The following is a 22,346-nucleotide window of genomic DNA, read 5'->3' on the forward strand; positions in this document are numbered from 1 at the left end:
GTTCCGCCAGGTCCAACCAGCGGGCGCCAACGGGATTGCGCATGCGCCACGCACATCACCCGGAAGTTGATGCCTAAGTGCCGCTGAGGGACCCGCGAAAATGAAGTAAGGTTTCGGGTGCCCTCTGAAGGAGAGGGAATGGGCCTCCGGTGGGCTGCCGGGGGAGGGTCCCTCTTGGGCTTGGGTAATTACTTAGGGACGAGGGACGGGTGACTAGAGCGTCTGGTAGCCAAGCTTTGTCTTCTCATAACTCGGGCTGTGAGACAATTCACTTCTCCGTTTTTCCTCCTCCGGTGCAGCCCTTTAACAAAGGTGAAGTTGATCAACCAGCTGAATGAGCGAGAGGTTCAACTCGGGGTGGCGGATAAGGTGTCTTGGCACTCGGAATACAAGGACAGCGCCTGGATCTTTCTGGGTGAGGTCTCCACCTTTCCAGCAATTCCTGGCAGAGTCTTTTCATGGCCTGTCTCTGGTTATTTCAGCACTCCTGCTCATCACTTGTGTCTGCGTTCTTCGTTCACTTTTATATCCCGTCTGTGAACCCGTTTCCAAATCTTTTCTGGCCCTTAGTTTGCTCTCCCTGATAGCGGGTGTTCTTCAGAGTTAAGAATTTGTCATTCACTGCAGGAAAAGTCTTCCCATTTGGTTTCTCAGAGGCTGTTACCTCTGAAAGACCCCCAGAGGGAGACCAAACTTGCTGCAAAAGCATGAGGCTTTATTCCGGATGACCAGAGCTCTGGGGCCGACAAGTATCTCATGCAGGAGACAGATGAGTCTACCCGAGCCCTATTGGGTGTTTCTTCTTATAGGGTTTTTAGCAAGGAAGAGAAAGGGGGAGGCTCACAAGGGTATTTGCAAAGCTTGTACAGTTATGTCTACATATCTTATTTGTGCATAACCAGAGTTTAAGTCCTTGGTCAGGCTATCTTGGGAAACTATTTTATTATTTTGGTTTTTCTCAAAACTGTATTTTTGTTTTTCCTCTTCCCGGCACATAAAGTTTAGGTTGATCGGACCAACCCATATCTTGGGCCATCCGCAGCCTATCTTTAGCCTATTTTTGATTTACTCCTTCCTGAATATAAAGTTCAGGCTGTCCCCTAGTTGTTTTGTAGCAACCAGCTGTTTCTTCATTAAGTTTACTTTAAAATTTTCCATCCTGCCTTTTACCTCCTTCAAACTCACCCATTATGCAGGTAAGGAAACTGAAGTGTAGACAAGTTAATGAGCTTTTTTATTTTTTTCCGAGGTCGGGTCTCACTCTAGCCCAGGCTGACCTGGAATTCACGCTGTATTCTGAGGGTGGCCTTGAACTCATAGCCATCTTCCTACCACTGCCTCCCGAATGCTGGGATTAAAGGCGTGCACCACCACGCCCGGATTAATGGACTTCTTTGAGGTCACAGCCAGCTAAGTGCAACACTTAGAACTATGCGATCCTAGAATGTATGGTCTTAAGCCACTATCATGTTACTACTAGCTTCCCTCCCCATTCTCCTGAAAATTTCTTTTCCTTCTATAATCAACTGCTACTACTGCCCCTGGCAAACCATCCCTATATTTACTTTGTGTCACAGTCTAAGTTTGACTCTTCAAAGAGGCTATTGCATTCATTACTGTGCAATCACTTTTTAAAAAGTTTATTTGGAAGTAGAGAGTGAGAGTGAGTCTAGGTACACCAGGGCCACCTACCAGTCTATACGAACTCTGCATGCATGCAGCACTTTGTGCATTTGGCTTTACGTGAGTACTGGAAATTGAACCCAGGCCATCAGGCATTGCAAGCAAGCACTCTAACTACTGAGCCATTTCTCCATACCCTGTGCAAACATTTTATATGTGTTATTTTATCCCTACAATTCTGTGAGGCAGATATGTTAATTATCCTCATTTTAGAGATGAAGAAAGAAACATTGGGAGGGGAAATTATTTCCTATAAAATGCTTAACAGTTCTCCCCCCTTTATTTGGAGGTAGGGTCTTGGCTTTAGCTCAGGCAGATCTGGAATTCACTATGTAGTCTCAGGGTGGCCTTGAGCTCAAGGCAATCCCCCTACCTCTTTTTTTTTAAATATATTTTTTAAGATTTTTATTTATTTGAGAGTGACAGAGAGAGAATGAGGCAGATAGAGAGTGAGAGAGAGAATGGGCGCGCCAGGGCTTCCAGCCACTGCAAACGAACTCCAGACGCGTGCACCTCCTTGTGCATCTGGCTAACGTGGGACCTGGGGAACCGAGCCTCGAACTGGGGTTCATAGGCTTCGCAGGCAAGCACTTAATTGCTATGCCATCTCTCCAGCCCTCTCCCTACCTCTTATCTCTCATGTGCTGCAATTAAAGGCATGTGCCACCACTCCTGACAGCAGTTTTTAAAAGTAATTTTTAGGGCTGGAGACATGGCTCAGTGGTTAAAGGTGCTTGCTTGCAAAGCCTGATGGCCTGGGTTCGATTCCCCAGTAACCATATAAAGCCAGATGCAGAAAGTGGTGCATAAGTCTAGAGTTTGTTTGCAGTGGCAACAGGCCCTGGTGTGCCCATTCTCATTCTCCTTGCAAATAAGTAATAAAAAATATTTTAAAAATTATTGTTATAGCCAGGCATGGTGGCGCATGCCTTTAATCCCAGCACTTGGGAGGCAGAGGTGGGAGGATCGCTGTGAGCTTAAGGCCACCCTGAGACTACATAGTGAATTTCAGGTCAGCCTGAACTAGAGTGAGACCCTACCTTGAAAAAACAACAACAAAAAATTATTGTTAGATTAGGTGAGGCTAATAATAGCATACTTAAAATCTTATGTTTGTTGGAACACTTTTATGATGAAAATAATTGATTTTTGTAGGAATTTGGATGTGAGGACTGGATATTCAGATTAGTTTGGGCAATAGTGATCCCAGTCTTTCCACTCAGAGTTAATTATTCCTTTTACTGTACTTCTGGAAACTTATATGTCCTTTTGTCATTATATCAGAATAATTTCTGTGAAAACAAAGCTTACCCTTAATGTCTGACCTAATGCAGAGTACCTAGTAAACACATGATTAATGTTTATTGAACTTCAATGTGATTTCTTGTCTAGGAGGGCTTCCTTATGAACTGACTGAAGGGGACATCATCTGTGTGTTCTCACAGTAAGTCTGCTTTCTTTTCCTGCCTCCTGGGTGGGCAGAGTAGTTTGCTTCTGTAATGTATGTTTATTTTATTTTAATTTTGTTTTTCTGAGGTAGGGTTTCACTCTAGCCCAGGATGACCTGGAACTCACTCTGTAGTCTTTTAAGACTGTCCTCAAACTCACAGTGATCTTCCTACCTCAGTGTCCTGAGTGCTGACATTAAAGGCATGGGCCACCACACCCTTAATGTATTTTTGTTTGTTTTAGTTTTTCAAGGTGGGGCACTCTAGAAAAGGCTGACCTGGAACTCACTCTATAGCTCCATATTGGTCTCAAACTCACAGTGATCCTCCTACCTCAGCTTCCAGAATGTTGGGATTAAAGGCGTGCACCACTATGCCTGGCTCCATATATTTATATTTATATTTATATTTATATTTATATTTATATATTATTATATAAATATTTATTATAAAGGTATTGTGCAGTTACTAAGAAGCTTTAGGGCTGGGGGCATAGCTTGGTGGTATCCTTAGTGTTAGAAAAAGAAAAACATTGGCAAAAGTAAGTATAAAGAATTTAGAATATGCTTTTAAGGAATAAACTTTAAAAATTGTGTGGTCGTTTGATTCAGGTGTCCCCCATAAACTTGGGTATTCTGAATGCTAGGTTCCCAGCTGATGGCAATTTGGGAATTAACACCTTCTGGAGGCAGTGTATTGTTGGGGGAAGGTTTATGTCTGTTATAGCCAGATTCTTCTTGCCAGTGTTTGTCACACTCTCCTGTTGCTGTTGTCCATCTGATATTGGCCAGGAGGTGATGTCCACCCTCTGCTCATGCTATCGAAGCTCCCTGCCATCATGGAGCTTCCCCTTGAGTATGTAAGCCAAAATAAATGCTTTTTCCCCACAATGTGAACCTGACTGCAACAAATTGACTGATTTCTTTATCTTTTTAATGAAAGTTTTGAGCATTATCTCAGGGTTTGATATTATAAATTATTTTTCATATTGTAGTATATGTATAAATGCACATTTTCTGGTTGTCTTCCTTAGGGAAGAAGAAATATAGATCAATATGTTAGCATTTTAACAATTTTATATAAATATATATTATATATAAATCATATATAAATTGCTGGTATTACATTAAGTTATATATTAACTTGACAGAAGATTTAGATACTTTTCTGATACTAGAACATTTTATCTTAAGAATAAAGATTGCATATATATGTGTGTATATATTTATATGTATACACACACACACACACATATTTTTTTTTTCCTGAGGCAAAGATGGAAGCTTTTATTCGGGGAAAACAGGAGCTGCCAAAACTGACTCACAAGAGTGGAGCAGTCCTCTTGGGGTTACAGATAGTGGGCTTTATAGGCTCTTCATTTGGGGGAAGGTGAAGAAGGGAAGGAGCTCCATTGTTATTTACATTAGCCATAGTGTATGAGAACAGAAGTGACCAGGTGGGAGATAAGGAGGCAGGAAACCTAGACCTGGCGTATTATTAGGCAAGTAAGGGATAATGGCTGTGTGGTTCCTTGAAGGGGGATGACCCGCTCCCTGGTATCTGTCACCCTTCTGCTGTCCTTGGTGACTCCATTTTAATTTTTTTTTGTTGTTGCTTTTTTTTACTTATTTATTTGAGAGCGACAGAGAGGGAGAGGGAGAGAAAGAGACTGAGGGAGAATGGGCACGCCAGGGCTTCCAGCCACTGCAAACGAACTCCAGACGCGTGCGCCCCCTTGTACATCTGGTTAATGTGGGTTCTGAGGAATTGAGCCTTGAACCGGGGTCCTTAGGCTTCACAGGTAAGTGCTTAACCAGTAAGCCATCACTCCAGCCCTTGGTGGCTCCCATTTTGTCCTAACCTAACTTTCCAGCCTTTTGCTAATGGTAAGAGCCACAGATTAAGGTGTTTTTTTTTTTTTTATGTTGACCCTAAGGTTGACGAGTTCTTATGCTCGGAGAGGCTGGATAATGCAGTCATGGGTCTTTCTTCAGGGCAGGTGATGAGGAGGCAGTTTCATGGTAGCTAGAGGTGGCAAAGTGGTGAGATCAATAGCACCAATGTAGCATGCTGTTATGACTTGGTGCTGAGTGAAGCAGAGTCTTCTCTCATACTATCCCCGTATTGAGCTGGCTTCATGGCAGTCGCTGGCAGACAGCTGTTATAGAGAAGGTGAGGGAGATGGGCTCTGTGCACCTCTTGAGAAGAAAGAAGGGAGAATAAAGGAGCTTGTTACTCTTGTCACAATGCCAGGTGTAAAGGGAGGGTGAACATTCAGAGGTGAGAGATAGACGGCTTGGGGCAAGAGAGAGGAGGCAGAAGGGCATTTTGGGATCAGGGGAAGAGTATGAACACAAGAGAGTTTAAGTTTGAGAGTGTCCGTTGCAGTGGCAGTGTCCTTATCCCTGGATGAGATAGGGTAAGGGCTAAGGAAGTTGGGGGGGATGACAAGGAGTAGCTCTGATTCTGGAAAGTGATAAGGAGGCAGTTTCATGGTGGCTAGAGGTGGCAGAGTGGTGAGATCGATAGCGCCAGGGTAGCATGTTGTTACTTGGTGCTGAGCAAAGCAGAGTCTTCTCTCATACCATCCCTGTATTGAGCTGGCTTCAGAGCTGTCACTGGCAGACACCTGTTATAGAGAAGATGAGGGAGATGGGCTCTGTGCACCCTATGAGAAGACAGAAGGGGCAGAGTAGAAACATGAGAGTTTAAGTTTGAAAGTGTCTGTTGGGGTGACAGTGTACTTATCCCTGGATGAGATAGGGTAAGGGCTAAGGAGGCGGGGCCGAGGAGTAGCTCTGGTTCTGGCTAAGGCAAGTAGGAGGATCTGGGGTCAGGGTAGGTGAAGTTAATCAGGGACAGGCAGAGGCAGCAGGCACGAGTTAATGTTAGAGTTTAGTATTGTAAATCAGCATCAGACAGGGGAGCCTATTAGTCTGAATCATTGTTTATATTGTAGTTATATTTTTCTCATTGGGTGATCAAGACCATGTAGGCTGCCACAATTAACTGTATATTTTGGAAGTCAATAATGGCACTGTGAGGAGTTCTATGACTCTTAGCACTGTCATCTGCTAGGATAAGTTAAGGCCGTGCTGACCAAGTGGCCCCTCCTCTTTTGGGAAGCTGGGAGGACTGATTTTCCTCTGATGTGGCTCTCCTGTTGCAGATACACTGAGTTGGAATCCATTTCTGGGTCTCCACATCCTCTCTGATCAAGAAGACAGGTAACTTACCAGAGGCTAGAAGTTCAAGTGTCCCATCATCTCCTGTGGCCTTTTGACCTGGGAGCAGAACCCAAAATATTGGTTATCCTTTTAACTCCTAGTTGATTTTGGCTTCTACATATGGTTATTAATCACTCAGAGAGACTGAGACTATGCATATCTGATTAGCAAAACAGATTAGTTAAAAAGGGTGCAGAGCATATCTGGTTAGCAAAGCAGATCTGAATGACACAATACTTTAAAATCATTTTGGTTAATATTTGAGTTGTCAGGTGACAGTGTAAGCTGTATTTGGAGCATAGAAAGCATACACATTCTATTTTTTAATCTGTCAGTTATAAGTATAGGCAGAACATTTTAGTAGCCCTGAAAACAATATTTTATCAATTTACTTTATTAATAACTTTAAGTCAATTGATTTAATCTAGAGCTTGTATGTTAGAAAAAGACATGATAGTGTAAAAACTTAGCATCTGTGTTTGAAAACAATTTTGCCTAGTCTGTATACCAATGCAAGTACCAATTACCCCCCCTCCCCAAACTGGAAGTAGAACAGCAATTTAAGATTATTTTCTCTCTAGGGCAGGAAACATGTCTTAAGTATCGATATCTCTACAAGCAGTGAACTTAAGATACCAGAAATAAGATAATTAATTAAGTGAAATCTTGACTGAGACTAATTATACATATCTCAAGAATAAAATAAAATCTGGTCATTGTTGAGTTAAGCAAGCCTGATTTTAGCATGTATTAGAGACAATATAACAGACACAAAGTAATTCCTTAAATAAGTACATTTTATCATTGAACAATTTAAGGCCTAACTAAAGGAATATTTATAACTGTTAAATGAAGCTTAGACAAACTATGTTAACATTGTTTGTATACAGTGGATTTTCCTAAGACATGGGGAACTTAGGTTTTCCAAGAACAAATTCACAGCAAGTCACTTTTTATAAGACTTAGATTATAATCTTAATGATAATCACCCAGAACAACCAGCATGAACAAGACAAGAGCCATTTTACAATTATAGAGTTCTAGCCAGGCATGGTTATGTATGTTCATTGATAGCCAGACATCATGGACTTGGTGTAACCCAAATTACAATATTCTGATATCTGGAAAAGTCTGATATTAACAAAAAGAAGAGTTTACATATTTAAGGCATATGAGATGAGGCTATAGAGAGTAAACTATGAACAAAAGATCTGTTGACAGAATTTAAAGTAAACAAGAACTCTATATTACATAGTAACTTTTTTTGGCTTAAATATGAAAACATGAAAAATTAGATATTTTTAAAAGTTTTTATATTATAATATAAAATTTATACCTTTATATAATATATACATATATATTTTTATTATGTGATTTAGTATTTTAAAAGACGTCCATCAATTTGTGTTAGTTCCTGAAATTAATTTAGCTATATTTAACATACCCAAAGAATAGAGTAACTGGAATGAACTGCCATGATCTAATGAAAAAAAGGAGACAAGTCTCATGGGAAAGAGGGCATAGGAATCCCATAGCCATTTGCCATTGCAAACAATTTCCAAATGTATTCTCCACTACATACATCTGGCTTTGCAAATAAGCACCTTTTACTGCTGAGCCAAAATGAATTTTTTCTGATCTCTTAACATACACAAAATTTTATGACACAGTCTTTTAACTATTTGAGCCTTAACCAACTCTTTAGTTCTGTCTGTAGTACTTTGGTAAACTTGTTCAAAGTATTAAGACTGAATGTTGGAGGAATTGAGGAAGTATATTTTAAATCACAACATAACTTTGTTTAGAATTTCTTTTTACTAGTTACCATGAATTAAATAGTGTTCAAGTGTATGGCAGATAAATACTGCTTAATGTTTTAAATGTGGTCTATTTAGCTTAAAAAATAGAAAAAAAAAGAGGAAATAGTTCCTCTGTGAAATTTTTTTCTGAGGCAGGGTTTTAGATATAATAACCTTAGGAGAGAATTAAATATTAATGAGTCAATTTTAACCTTCAGATTTAGTTAAAGGGTTGACAAATAGAGGAACCTAGTTAACTTGATTGGATACTCTAAATTCAGTCTTTTCATAACCATTATTATGACCAGATTAACATCAATGAGTTAACGTAAAGTTTATAACCTAAATACCATAGCAACCTGCTACCAGCCAGGGCCATGGTTTGTTAGTCTGATGTAAGCCCTAGACTAAGTCATTTTATATCTTAAGAAGTCTATAATCTGATTAAGTACTTTGTCTTTAACCTTCTGTTTAAGCTTACTCATACCTTCATCTACATACTTTTACCTTAAATCCATGTAACTACTCTGTAACGATCTTTTTCATCAAACATTTAACATCCAACATATAAAGTTTTCACTCCAGAGTTTATCTTTTTCAGTCAGTTCGTCTCATAACTACCAACAAAAACTTTTATTGTTCTTACCATAACACTTTTAATATGACTATTTTTTTCCTCAAAAGGCCTTTTGAAATAACTTTTTTAAAGAGAGTAGATCAAACTTACACTATTTACTCAGAATAGACATATAAATTTTGGAGCTTTGTTTCTTATAACTTTCCTGAAACACATTTTTAAAAATATGAAAGATTTAAAAATTAGAAATTTTATAATTTTTTCTTTACAAATTTAGTATCAAGTACTTTTAAATTTAAGCATAAATCTTGAGTCTGTTGTCTATTAGTAGTTCCATATAAGCATAGAAAGATAAAATGAATGTAAAACAATTACAAATTTCTTATAAGCATAAAGCAGTTACAAATTTCTTATAAGAAGTCCCCATCTGTTCACAGAGACTTGCCATTCATTCATCATCATGCTGGGGCCAGGATCCTGAGATTCCCTGTGCTTGTAGTTCCTTGGCTCTGCAAGGCAGGGAATCTAAGAGCCTTTTTCCACCCTAAATTCCAGGGAGAATTTTGATCTTCCCTCAGGGCTATAGGCTGCTTTCTGATCCTGCCATTTTACAACACTTTAGAGCAGGAGAATCTTGCATTTTTTTCTATGATCTTAATTACTTTTAGTGTTCCTTCTGGGGGACACTCAACAGTAAATATGGCTATGCCATCTTATACAGTGGGCTTGGTGGAAAACATCCTCACAATGAAATGGTGCTGCTCAGAACAAAAATAATTCTGTAGCCTTAGGGCTGTGAGCCACATACATACTCACACATATTCATTTCAAGAGCACTTTTCATATAGATTCTAGACAACCGTTTCCCCTTCACACATTCATTCATTCAGAATTTATGCATTCCTATTTTAAATTTGTATTCTATTGTAACTCCGTAGACTAAAAGCAAACCTTGTTACCAGGCAGGTTGTTAGGAGGGGCTGAGGGAGCTGGAGGATCCAGCGGAACTTTTGGGGTGAGGTCCTCTATGGCATCACGGTCAAAAGCAGAGGGTGAGGACGAGTATGGGGGAGGGGCTAGAAGGACCTGGTAAGAAAAGCAGGCAAAACAAAGAGAAGGCTGTGCATGCAGAGTGAAAATAGAGTATTTCAGACCATTTGCCTGTATGTTGGCAATCAGTGAGAATTTGGAAATCAAAAGTACTATTCTCAGGCCATTTGGACCCGTTGCCCAGCATATATTGCGGCCAGGCAGAGTTGCAGAGAAAGATTAGATGAAGAGGTTTGATGTCGGCCAAAAGTCGAAGAGGTTTCAAGTTCTTAAGGAGACAAGCTAGGGGGGTAGTAGGAAGTAATTTGAAGGTCTTCTTTCCCATGGAGGTTTGAGAGTATAATGAAAGGGCTAGTGAGAGGAAACAGAGAAAGAGTAAGACAAAGGTGGGGGGAAGAAATCAGAGCTTAAGCTGGGTTTACACAGAACACCAGTATGACCCCCTGGTCTGTTAGGGTGAATGGGGCCTGCACCTTTCACGTGGGCAGAGGCCATACAGGTCATGAAATATTACAACTGACTGTTGGTTAGTTCTCTAAATCTCAAGCTCCTAAAATCAGAATAGTCTATGTTCTCTAGGAGCAATGTTATAAAGGTGGAAATTTTGGGGGAAAATATTTTGAACAAAAAATTCCTAGTAACTAGAACCTAGAACCTAGAACCTCCTCTCCCAGCTAACAGCAAAATAATAATAATAAATAAATAATAAAAGCAAAATAAAATATCAATGGCAGAGTACTTAGAAAATAAAAATGTAAAATACATATGCCAAAATATATGTGACATGGCTAAGCTATCCATATTCTGGTAACCTTAAAGTATTTTGTTTTTTACAAAAAACAACATAAGAGCCAGGCATGGTGGCATATGCATTTAATCCTAGCACTGGGGAGGCAGGGGTAGGAGGATCGCCATGAGTTCGAGGCCACCCTGAGACTTCATAGTGAATTCCAGGTCAGCCTGAGCTAGAGTGAGACCCTACTGCAAAAAACCAAAAACAAATAAATTTTTAAAAAGTCAACATGGCGCCAGGCGTGGTGGCGCACGCCTTTAATCCCAGCACTCGGGAGGCAAAGGTAGGAGGATCTCCGAGAGTTCAAGGCCACCCTGAGACTACATAGTGAATTCCAGGTCAGCCTGAGCCAGAGTGAGACCCTACCTCGAAAAACCAAAAAAATAAAAATAAAAAAAATAAAAAAAGTCAACATAAGCCAGACATGGTGGTGTTCTCCTTAAATTCAGCACTCAGGAGGCAAAGGTAGAAGGATCACTGAATTTGAGGCCTGCTTGAGACTACATAGTGAATTCCAGGTCAGCCTGGGTTAGAGTGAAACCCTACCTTGAAAAAAAGAGAAAAAATCAGCATAGGATAAAGTAAATCTAATGAAAAGAGATGTGTTTCAATAAAGACCAAAGCAGAAATTAAGTAACAAACAGAAAAGTCTACCTTGTTCCTTATAAAAGATAAATTCCAAATAAATCAAAGCTTTATAAGTTAAAGTCATAAAGAATTACTAGTTGTGGGGGCAGTTTTGAGGTAGGGTCTGACCTGGAATTCACTGAATTCACTTATGCAGTCTCAGGCTGGCCTCAAACTCACAGTGATCTTCCTACCTCATCCTTCTGAGTGCTGTGATTAAAGGCATGCACCACTGTGCTCGGCTGTTTCATGATATAGTCAGGTATGGTGACACACACCTTTAATCTCAGCACTCTGGAGGCCAAGGTAGGAGAATCCCTATGCTTTTGAAGCCACCCTGAGACTATATACTAAATTCTTTGACAGCCTGGGATAGGGTTAGACCCTACCTCAAAAAAGAAAGAAAGAAGGAAAGAAAATATGTATATTTTCTCTGATATTAATAGGAACAGTTGTTAATTATATTTATTTATACTGATATTATATGTTTGATATTAATTCCTGTTATTTCTGTCAACTTTTTGTTACAAATTTACAAATATGTGTTAAAATTACCCGTTTCTCTTTGCATTTCTAATGAATTTTATTAAAAATTTAAATTACTAAAATGAAGCATGAAGCAAGGGTTTATGAGTTATATATTTTTCAGGGAAGAATAACTCAGTCTCATTTTTAGTTTGGCCTTAAATTTGTCTTTAATCTTAATATTGCTACTTTTTTTGAGGTAGGGTCAAACTCTAGCCTAGGCTGAGCTCTGACTCATAGTTATCCTCCTACCTCTGCTTCCTGAGTGCTGGAATTAAAGGCATGTGCCACCATGCCAATTTTGTCACCTTTTTTTAAAAAAAATAATTTTATTTATTTGAGAGAGGGAAAGAGGCATATTAAGAGAGAGAGAGTGACAGAGAGAGAATGGGCTGGCCAGGGCTTCCAGCCACTGCAAACAAACTCCAGATGTATGCACCACTTTGTTTTGTGTGCCTGGCTTATGTGGGCACTAGGAAATCAAACTGAGGTCCTTTGGCTTTGTAGGCAAGTGCCTTAACCTCTGAGCAATCTCCAACCCCTTGTCACCTATTCTTAATTGGATGTTCTTGCTATATCCTTATTTTTTGTTTGCAATTTTTCCGTGTTTTAGATGTGTCTTCTGTACAGATTGTATTATTCGAATTTTGTTTTAACATCCTATCTGAATATTTTTGCATTTGAAATGAATCATATTTACTATTTTTTGTAAACAGATATGGAGAGGTTGTTAACATCAATCTTGTGCGAGACAAGAAGACTGGGAAATCCAAAGGATTTTGTTTCCTGTGCTATGAAGACCAAAGGAGCACAATTCTGGCCGTTGACAATTTGAATGGAATCAAGGTATGTTTATTAAGTAGAACTTGGCTGGACTTTTCCTATGTATGAGTTAGATTTCATTTTCTAGCTGGTCTCGACAGATGCAGGGATGTACTTTTCATCTGGATATATTGTAAGGGTTGAATAGATGCGGAGACAAAATGAGCAGAAAATAATTGCAGGAGATTATTCTCTGGGCTCATGGGCCTGCTAGTTTGTTCTTCTTCTCCACGTGTTAGCTCACTATCTTCCCAGAAGTGAGGATACAGTACCCCCCAACCCAGGGATGATTTTTCTTGTGTACATTCTACATCTGCTCTAGTGCATTAGAGAATGAAGAGATGAGTAAGCGCTATTCTTTGGCATTGGCCTGTGCCAGGGAATTTGGGGCTTCATTATGGCTTCATGACCTAGGATGTAGCTATGGATATCTGTTATATTACTCCAGGACCTAGCATATTAGGTCTTGAAAATTTTCTAGTTAAAACTTGAGGACCTGGGTTGGGGAGAGAGAATGATGTGCATGCTTGCAAAGCCTGCTGTATTAGTCAGGGTTCTCTAGAGGAACAGAACTGCTAGGATGAATTATTTTAAAAAGGGAATTTATTGGATTAGCTTACAGTAGTCCAACAGCAGTTGCAGGCCCGAGAATCGCGGAACCTGGTAGCTGCTCAGTCCATGTGGCCAGATGCCCCAGCAGTCCCCATCTAGCACTGCAAATGGTGCCGGAAGGCCTGGAGGGTTCCTGAGGAGCCCCTCACTGGGTTTCGATCCATGCGGGTCTTCAGTTGATGCTGGTCTTCAGTCCACACTGGAAGGCAGCGAGCAGCTCTGGTAGCCAAGTGGAAGAAGGAAGGAAGGGGCTCTTTTTCCCCAGAGTTTCCTTATATCAAGTCACCCTCTGAGTGGGGCTGCCTACTCTGGGGAAGGGTTCACTCTGGGGGAAGGACTTCCTCTTTAGTTGATCCTTCCTGGAAGCAACCTCTGAGAACCACCCGAAAGGGATTTCTGTGGGTTACTAAACAGATCAAGTTGACAACACCTTAACTATTACACTTGCTAGCCTGGGTTCATTTCCCCAGCCACAGTGCAAAATATGGCACAAACATGACATTGTTTGCAGTGGAAAGAGACCTTGATGTGCCCATACACACACACACACACAAATAAATATTTGATAAATAGATCATTTTGAAATTTCAAGAGTATGAACATCCAGAGGAAGTCACCATTAAAGCAAAATATTTTCAAAAATGACAAATAAGGCTGGTGAGATAGCTAAGTAGTTAAAGGCATTTGTTGGCAAAGCTTGATGACCTGGGTTTGATTCCCTACTATCCACATGAAGCCAAGTGCACAAAGTGGCAATGCATCTGGAGTTCATTTGCAGTAGCAAGAGGCCCTGGCACATCCTTTCTGTCTCTACCCTCTCTTGGCTATCTCTGCTTGCAAACTTGCAAATAAATAAAATATTTTTAAAAAATGACAAATAGTATAAATGGATGACAGAACCTCCTTAGCCTTAAAGTTACTAATAAAAAAAAAAAATCTACTCTAGCGCTGAAGAGATGGCTTAGGGGCTAAAGGTGCTTTCTTGCAAAGCTTGATGGTTTGGGTTTGATTCCCCAGTACCTATGTAAAACCAGATGCACAAAGTGGTACATGCTTCTGGAGTTTGTTCATGGTGGCAGGAGGCCCTGGCACACCCATTCTCTATTTGTCTATATAACTGTCGATGTCATCCATCCATCCATCTATCTTTCAATCTTTACCTCTTTTAAATAAATCAATAAAATATTTTTTTTAAAGATACTCTGCTGAGATGGCTCAACGATTAAAGATTCTTGCTGGCAAAGCCTTGCTGTCTGGGTTTGATTTCCTAGTCCTCACATGAAATCGGATGCACTAAGTGGTGCATGCATCTGGAGTTTGTTTGCAGTGCCAAGAGGCCCTGATGTGCTCATATTCATTCATTCATTCTCTCAAGTAAATGAAAAATCTACTTTCGTAATGCCAATTTTTTTAAGCCAAACTTCAAATTTATGATGGGTTTGCCTATACAGTAAATATGTTGAAAATAGAATATTTATTTATTTTTAAAGATGGGCTTTTTCAATATTTTATTTTTTATTTGAGAGGCAGAATTGGTGCACTAGGGCCTCTAGCCACTGCAAATGAACTCCAGATGCATATGCCACCTTGTGCATCTGGCTTATGTGGGTACTAGGGAGTTGAACCCGGGTCTTTAGGATTTGAGGGCAAGTACTTTTAACTGCTAAGCTATCTCTCCAGCCCTGAAAATAGAATGTTTTTAAGTGGGGCTGGAGAGATGGCTTAGCGGTTAAGCGCTTGCCTGTGAAGCCTAAGGACCCCGGTTCGAGGCTCGGTTCCCCAGGTCCCACGTTAGCCAGATGCACAAAGAGGCGCATGCGTCTGGAGTTCATTTGCAGTGGCTGGAAGCCCTGGCGCACCCATTCTCTCTCTCTCCCTCTGTCTTTCTCTCTATGTCTGTCGCTTTCAAATAAATAAATAAAAAATGAACAAAAAATTTAAAAAAAAAATAATGTTTTTAAGTGAAGGGTTGATCCCCAAAAGAGTTGTATCTCAACAACACTGGAATCAGTGTTCCAGTATAGTGGAGTAGAGCAAGGTGTGGCGGCTTAAGGGAAAAGAAAAGTTTTTTATCTTCTTCCCAACTGTTAGTCTGATTTTGCCTTCCCCCTGATTACTTTGTTGAGAAAGCTGCTGTAGTAGTAAGCTAGATTTGAGGAACTCTGTAGCTCCTACACTCTTCTAATACATGATTTGTTTTTATTAAAAGTTGTGGATACTCGGAAGGCAGAGGTAGGAGGATCACCATGAGTGCAAGGCCACCCTGAGAATAAATAGTGAATTCCAGGTTATCCTGAGCCAGAATGAGACCCTACCTCCAAAAAAAAAGTTGTGGATAGCTGGGTGTGGTGGTGCACACCTTTAATTCAAGCACTAGGGATGCAGAGGTAGGAGGATTGCTGTAAGTTCAAGGCTACCCTGAGACTACATAATGAATTCCTGGTCAGCCTGGGCTGGAGAAAGACCCTACCTTGACAAATGAAAAACTAAAAAAGAAAAAAAAATCACAGATAATGAATTGTATCTTAAATTCTGAATTCTCATAGTCTTCCTTGATGGCCTTTGGGACAGTACTTCTGAGCCTGTTCTTTCTTCATGACATACATTTGAAGATACTTGCATGACACCCTGTCATAAACCAAGGAGACTTTTAGAACAATTGCTCTGGGGGCCTTGCCTGTTCCAGACCCCATTTGACTGTCTTGAGTATTATATATTTTTATCTTTGTCTTTATCTATATTATGACATACCAGTTGAGTAAATCTGCTTTATGGTTTCACCAGAAACAAAATTAGCAAAAAGATAGTGGATGTGGTTCAAGCCTTGGTTCAGAGTTTGAAATGGGGGTTGTGTTTGCTGAAGCATTGCCTGTCTTGCTTAGATCAAGGGAAGAACTATCCGTGTGGATCATGTGTCTAACTATCGAGTGCCTCAAGAATCCGAAGAAGTAGATGATATAACTAGAGAGCTCCATGAGAAGGGTTGTGGGGCTAACACTCCTCCACCGAGTTCATCCGAAGAGTCTGAAGATTCCAAACCCACCAAAAAGCACAAAAAAGGTAAAGTGGTAGGAAAAGATTCTGGGTAATCTTAATCTTTGGGTAGCACTTCCTGGCATGCACTAATAATTTATAAATCATTCTTTTTTTTAAAAAAAAAGTTTATTTATTTGAGAGAGAGATAGAGGAAGAAACAGATAGAAAGAAAGAAAGAATGGGTGCACCAGGGCCTCTAGCCACTCCAAATGAACTCCAGACGCATGTGCCCCCTTGCACATCTAGCTTACTTGGGTCTTGGGGAATAGAACAGGAGTCCTTAGGCATCGCAGGCAAAGGCCTTAACTGCTAAGCCATTTCCCCAGCCCTATAATCCATTCTTAAATGTAAAAGAGGAAAGTGTGGGATCCTTTTTTGTTTGTTTTTATTTATTTGAAAGTGACAGAGAGAGAAAGAGGCAGATATAGAGAGAGAGAATGGGTGTGCCAGGGCCTCCAGCCACTGCAGATGAACTCCAGACACATGTGCCCCCTTATGCATCTGGCTAACATGGGTCCTGGGGATTCAAGCCTCGAACCTGAGTCCTTAGGCTTCACAGGCAAGCTCTTAACTGCTAAGCCATCTCTCCAGCCCGGGATCCTTATTTAAATTGGGAAAGTGGGAAAGTCTCATATGAAGGGTAGTGGTGTGGGCAGCATTGTGTGCCCATTAAATTGATACACTACAGTCCTAACTCCTTTATAAGCTTGAGGATTTTGAGTTCTTAATGCTCTTTTTGCTTAATATTTGCTTGCCAAAATGGCTCACAAATTGGATGGGGTGGTAACTCCATATATTTCCTGTTTTCAAGTTTCACTAATATGGTTAGACAGGATTTTACTTGCTCTCTTGAGTTACATCACAATGGGTTTGATAAAATCTGTTAATGTTTTCTTTCTTGTTGAATAATTGGAATAAAATTTGTTTAAGTCCAAAAAAAGTTATTTGGGCTGGAAAGATGGCTTAGTGGCTAAGGCACTTGCCTGTGAAGCCTAAGGACCCAGGTTCAAATCCCCAGAAACCCCATAAGCCAGATGCACATGGTGACACATGCTTCTGGAGTTTGTTTGTAGTGGCTGGAGGCCCTGGCACCCTCATTCTCTCTCTCTCCCATAAATGTTTTCACGCTAGTAAATGAAGAATGTGCACAAGAAAAGCATCCCCACTAGCAGCATGAAGCAGTCAAAGGTCGCACTTCCTGGAAAGTGCCTCCGAGGACCAACCAGTATGTCAGGTTGCTATACAAGATTATCTCCACAAAGAATGTAGTTCAAGTCTTTGCTCTGTATTTATTTGTATGAGAAAACAATGCTTTAATATAAAAGTAAACAAGTCTGAGCACTTTACTTCCAATACAACCTGCCTAGCCTTCCCTGACCGCTGTCCCTCACAGTACCGTGCTTCATCTTCACGGCATTGGTGCTAAGTCAATGCCAAAGCCCTTTTTAAAAAGTGGGTTTGCACATGTGTGTGGGTGTGCATAGAAGCCAAAGGACAACTTTGGGTGTCTTTCCTCAGGAATACCATCCAGTTTCTTTTGAGACACTCTCTCATTTACCTGGGGCTTACCAAGCCAGGCTAAGATTAGCCCGGCTGATCAGCGAGTCTCAGGGATCCCCCGGTCTCTGCCTCTCCAGTGCTGGTACTATAAGTGTGTGCCACCACACCTGTCATTTTTACACGGGTCCTGGGGATTGAACTTGTATCTTCATGCTTTTAAGGCACAAGCATTTTACTGACTGAGCGATTTCCCCAGCTCTGCAAGGTACTTTTGAAAGGGATTTCTTTGTGTCTCCCTTTCCTTATTTATTATCCCTGCTCCTTTTGCCTTTAGACAAAAAGGAAAAAAAGAAAAGAAAGAAAGACCAAGAGAAGACTGACCATGAGGTACAGGCAGAGCAAGCACCCTCCTTTGTGTCTCCCAGAAGCAAGATGATAAAGGACAAAAATGAGCCTGGCCCCAAGAAGCACAGCAGCAAGATCTCAGAGAGAGTTGAGAAGTCTGAATCCAGAGAGGGGCGGAAGCACTGCCCAGATTCTCCTGAAGTTAGGAATTCCGGCCATGGTCGAGTAGAGGACCCCAAGAGGGAATCAAAACATGAGAAACCCAAACATGAGCACAAGTCTTCAAGTAGGAGGGAGTCTAAAGAAGACAAGAACAAGGAGAGAGAGAAAGGGCAAAGCACACATTCTAGCAGGCACAGCCGGCATTCTGAAGGGCGAAATCACAGAAGTAGAAGTAGGAGCCTAGATAAATCCCACAGGCATAAAAAGCACCGATGCTCCTGGGAACGGGAGTCCTTCCATTCCAGGGACCATAGGCGACACTGAAGTCTGTTTCACTCGCCCAGTTGATATGAAAACACACTTCGTTGTTTATTCACTTCTGTTGTTAATGTTTTTGTACATAAAATTTCTGGAGCTGAATTCTTTGCATTGTAGAATTATTGAGACAACTCTAGTTTGAACAGCCAGATACTTTGAGTATTTTAGCATGTTACATTGCCCCTGGGAATATGCTTGGTATTGACCAGAGTCTGTATCCTAAATTTTGGTTTAAAGAAATGGTCCATAAGCCTGGTGTGGTGGCACATGCCTTTAATCCCAGCACTCGGGAGGCAGAGGTAGGAGAATCTCCATGAGTTGGAGGCTACCCTGACACTACATAGTGACTTCCAGGTTAACCTGAACTAGAGTGAGACCCTCCCTCAAACAAACAAACAAAAAGATATGGTCCATGAACCCAATTTGAGATGAAGTTGCCAGGAAAGGTGTTTAAAATCTAGCATTGTGGGACCTTTCCAGAAGGCAATTTAACTGGAGAAGCAGTGCTCCCTAGTTTCAGATAGCTTCACATGGATGCAGTAGGATTCTTAGGATCAGCCTGTTTCCTATTCAAACTCTTTGAAAACTTTTGTTTTTAAGTTTAGAGAGACTATTAGATTAAGAGAAGGTAAGAGGAAAGATTAAGCTTTGCTGGCAGGCACCTTAACTGTTGAGCCATCTCTCTAGCCTCCCATGGATATTATTTTTAAGAATCTTCCTTCCCCCAAAACATTACAGGCCATTGCTGAGGCCCTTGGTTTCCTACCAGGAATAGATGGTAAGACCCTATGGCTGAAGACTCCACATACTTTGGCTGCAAGGCCACTGAAAAATCTTGCTGGAACTGAGCTGATAACCTCCTCCATGTAGACCAGCTGACAGCAAGCTGGAAGAAGCCATTCTGCATGCAGTTCAATGGGAGAGAGAGAAATCACCAGTGAAGGTACTCAACAGTGGACACTGCAAGCCTTTTATTTGGCCAGCCAGGCCAAATGAGCCAACGGGTGCAATAGTGGTACATCTATCATGGTGGAAACCAACTGCCCACTAATTGGACTGGAGGCCCACTCCATGGGAGGGAATACATCCCTGATACTAAAAACCTAAACGGTTAGCCATGAGCCCTAGGGGTGTAACATCTGTTGCTGTCTGGCTAAATGTATATACTATGCTCATCAAACTGCCCAGTAAGCACTTCTCTCAATGTTCATATCTATATATTAATGCTACTCTTACTTTTGGTAGAGAATCTTCTCTTTTCAGATGGCAGTGACCTTGGGATGACTCAGAAGGCATCATGGTGCTGGGAAGAAGTAACAGGAGTGCTCAGCACTGCAATATCTCTATCACACCTTCCATGGCTCAGGGTCTACTGTGGAAGAGGTGGCAGAAAGAATGTAAGAGCCAAAGGAAGGGTAGGACCCCTTACAACGTGCTCCTCCAGACACAAAATGGCCTGAATATCCATGACCTCACAGTGTCTGACACTACCTACACAAGACCATCATAATAGGAGGAAAAGATGATGACATCCAAATCAAAAGAGAGACTGATTGAGAGGAGGAGGGAATATGATGGAGAGTGGAGTTTCAAAGGGGAAAGGGGGGGAGGGCATTACCATGGGATATTGTTTATGATCATGGAAGTTGTTAATAAAAAATAAATAATAAAAAATACAAGACTTCTACCAGGAATAAAAACAAAATCATCTTTATTGTCTTCTTTGGCATGCACAGGATGCCACTTCTAACAGAATGCTGGCACCTTTCTCTCTAGTATCTTTCTTTTGGCCTCTTGAATGTCTTATACTCTGACCCACTAAGACAGTTGTCTGGTGGAGTTTTGACCTTATGTAATTTGTTCACTCGGGTGTGTCTATTTCCCTCAGCTTTTTGTTCTTCTGCTGCTGAGCAGGGCAGCTCAGGTCTCTATCTCGTCAGTATTGGCCAATACTTTCCCCAGGCCTCCCAAGAGCCACTTAGCATGGACTTCTCATATGGTCTTGCCATAGGTCCTTGTCTGTATACTGAAAAGGTACTTTCAAGTCTGTAATCTTGCTTTGCTGGCTCCCTTTATATAGCTCCACCAGAATCCAAACCCACTGCTTCCTTGGCTCCTCTTGGTGTGTGCCAGCTGATTCTGTAAGCTCTTTGAGGCACATGCTCTTCACTATGCACAGTACTTCCCCAGCTAGGTTATGTTGGGTTTAATTCCTTGTTAGCTTACTAATCAGCCTTGCAGCATCTTGTGGTATGGGTGAAATGTCAGTTCTTATGAGAGCAGAGCAGAGTGGCTACAGGGTCATCACCCTCAATACTGCCTTGTCTTCTACTGATAACAAGTGATGGAGTCCTGACTAGCAGAATAGACCTTCTAGATCATGAGAATTAAGTGTTTGATCTCCCTGGAATCCTGCAGTTCTGTCATGGCTTCTCTTTCAAGCGGTGGTGGTAGTTTTCACACTGCAGGAGGAAGCCCCTCTGTGAGGACTACAGAGGCCCCCATAGCTTTTAGGCACTCTGCCTTCTATTCCTCAGCACTGTGTTCTGAGGCATCAGTTGCTTCACACTGCTATGATTTCCAGCCATCTCCATTCTTTCTGTAAATCCATTCCACTTAGATTTTTCACACGTGTGAGTCAATACACTTAAAAGGTCATTCTTCTCCCATGTCATCTCCATAGCAGTCCTTAGCCATGGGACTGCCACTCTCTTCCAGGGGCGATTTATGCCACACATTCATTTCACAGTGGTGTTCAGAACCCCATTACACGGGCCTATTATCCTAGACAATCCACCACTGGTACCATTTGAACTAGTTTGTCTCCTCTGAGAAGCAGGTGTGAAGAAGGAAAAAGAGGAGAGGAAGGGGGAGAGAGGAGAGAAGAGGAGACATACAATCAGGGAAAATGCCTCTGGGAGAAAGGGAGAGGCTACATGCAAGTCTTAACTCCTGCAGAGGGGAGGGACGGCAGGAAAGTCAGGCAGAAAAAGTCTTGAATGGCTAGATGTAATTCTAAGACTGTTTCAGCTAAGCAAGTGTGTCTTTTGGGAAGTTGTGCAACCAGGTGATTGGTGATCAGTTTAACTGCTCACTTCCAAGGGGAGGGTCAATGGTTTGCTCATTGCCTAAGACAACTCATGCCCTTGACACCAGATTCCTCAGCTAAAATGCACCTCCAAACATGTAGCATTCATCTGAGCCCATTGCATTGCATCATGGGACTTAAGGGCATGGTAGCAGAGAATCTATAGAGATACACTCATGGTATTTTTTGTACTGTAACAAGCTATTGTGCTAATCCATGAAGTTTCTGGCTACTTCCTATATACTAGAGAAGTAATTGGTAGTTTTACTTCATGCCATCCTCTTATACGTTTAGGGCTCTTCCCTTGACAGCATCCCTGGCCATAAGTCCATCAGGGCACTGTCATGACTCACAGAAACAGCCTACCTTAGTGTGTCTACCACACTGAGGCATCCATGGGTAGTTAGGGTTTGGTGAAGATTCACTGATGGCTGATGGGTTTCAGTTACATTGACTTTCAGCACCAGCCTAGCAGTTGGTTATGCTCCTTGCAGTCAGAAGTCATAGAAGCACAGATAAATTGTGTACTAGGCCCAGCCTGAAACATATCACTAGCTATTGGTTTTAGTTAACCTTTGAGGACAGTGACTATTTCCTTGTTCTTCATGGTTCGGTACACCGAGGACAATTGGAATTTATTGGTGTACAGTTTCCCAGGGATCTCAAGGCTAGCCATCCACATTGAATGAAACGCTCCCAAAGAATGCTTCTTAGTTCTTAGTACATATATTTTC

General features: G+C 41.2%; 1 protein-coding gene across 1 annotated transcript; it reads left to right on the plus strand.

Moving 5' to 3' along the window:
* Rbmx2 (RNA binding motif protein X-linked 2) lies at window positions 1-18,626 on the plus strand. The gene is made up of 6 exons (XM_004653792.2): window positions 1-105; window positions 300-415; window positions 3,076-3,127; window positions 12,446-12,575; window positions 16,046-16,223; window positions 18,034-18,626. The coding sequence occupies exons 1-6, from the start codon at window positions 101-103 to the stop codon at window positions 18,528-18,530; spliced, it is 978 nt and encodes a 325-aa protein (XP_004653849.1). The 5' UTR covers window positions 1-100; the 3' UTR covers window positions 18,531-18,626.
* Window positions 18,627-22,346: the final 3,720 nt, after the last annotated feature.

Source organism: Jaculus jaculus, chromosome X (assembly GCF_020740685.1).
Source record: "Jaculus jaculus isolate mJacJac1 chromosome X, mJacJac1.mat.Y.cur, whole genome shotgun sequence".
NCBI lineage: Eukaryota > Metazoa > Chordata > Mammalia > Rodentia > Dipodidae > Jaculus > Jaculus jaculus.

Bases quoted from the DNA above. Each gene is read 5' to 3' on its own strand.
- Rbmx2 (XM_004653792.2), top strand. The intron at 3,128-12,445 runs GTAAGTCTGCTT...TTTTGTAAACAG, and splicing joins ATCATCTGTGTGTTCTCACA to ATATGGAGAGGTTGTTAACA. The intron at 12,576-16,045 runs GTATGTTTATTA...TGTCTTGCTTAG, and splicing joins ACAATTTGAATGGAATCAAG to ATCAAGGGAAGAACTATCCG.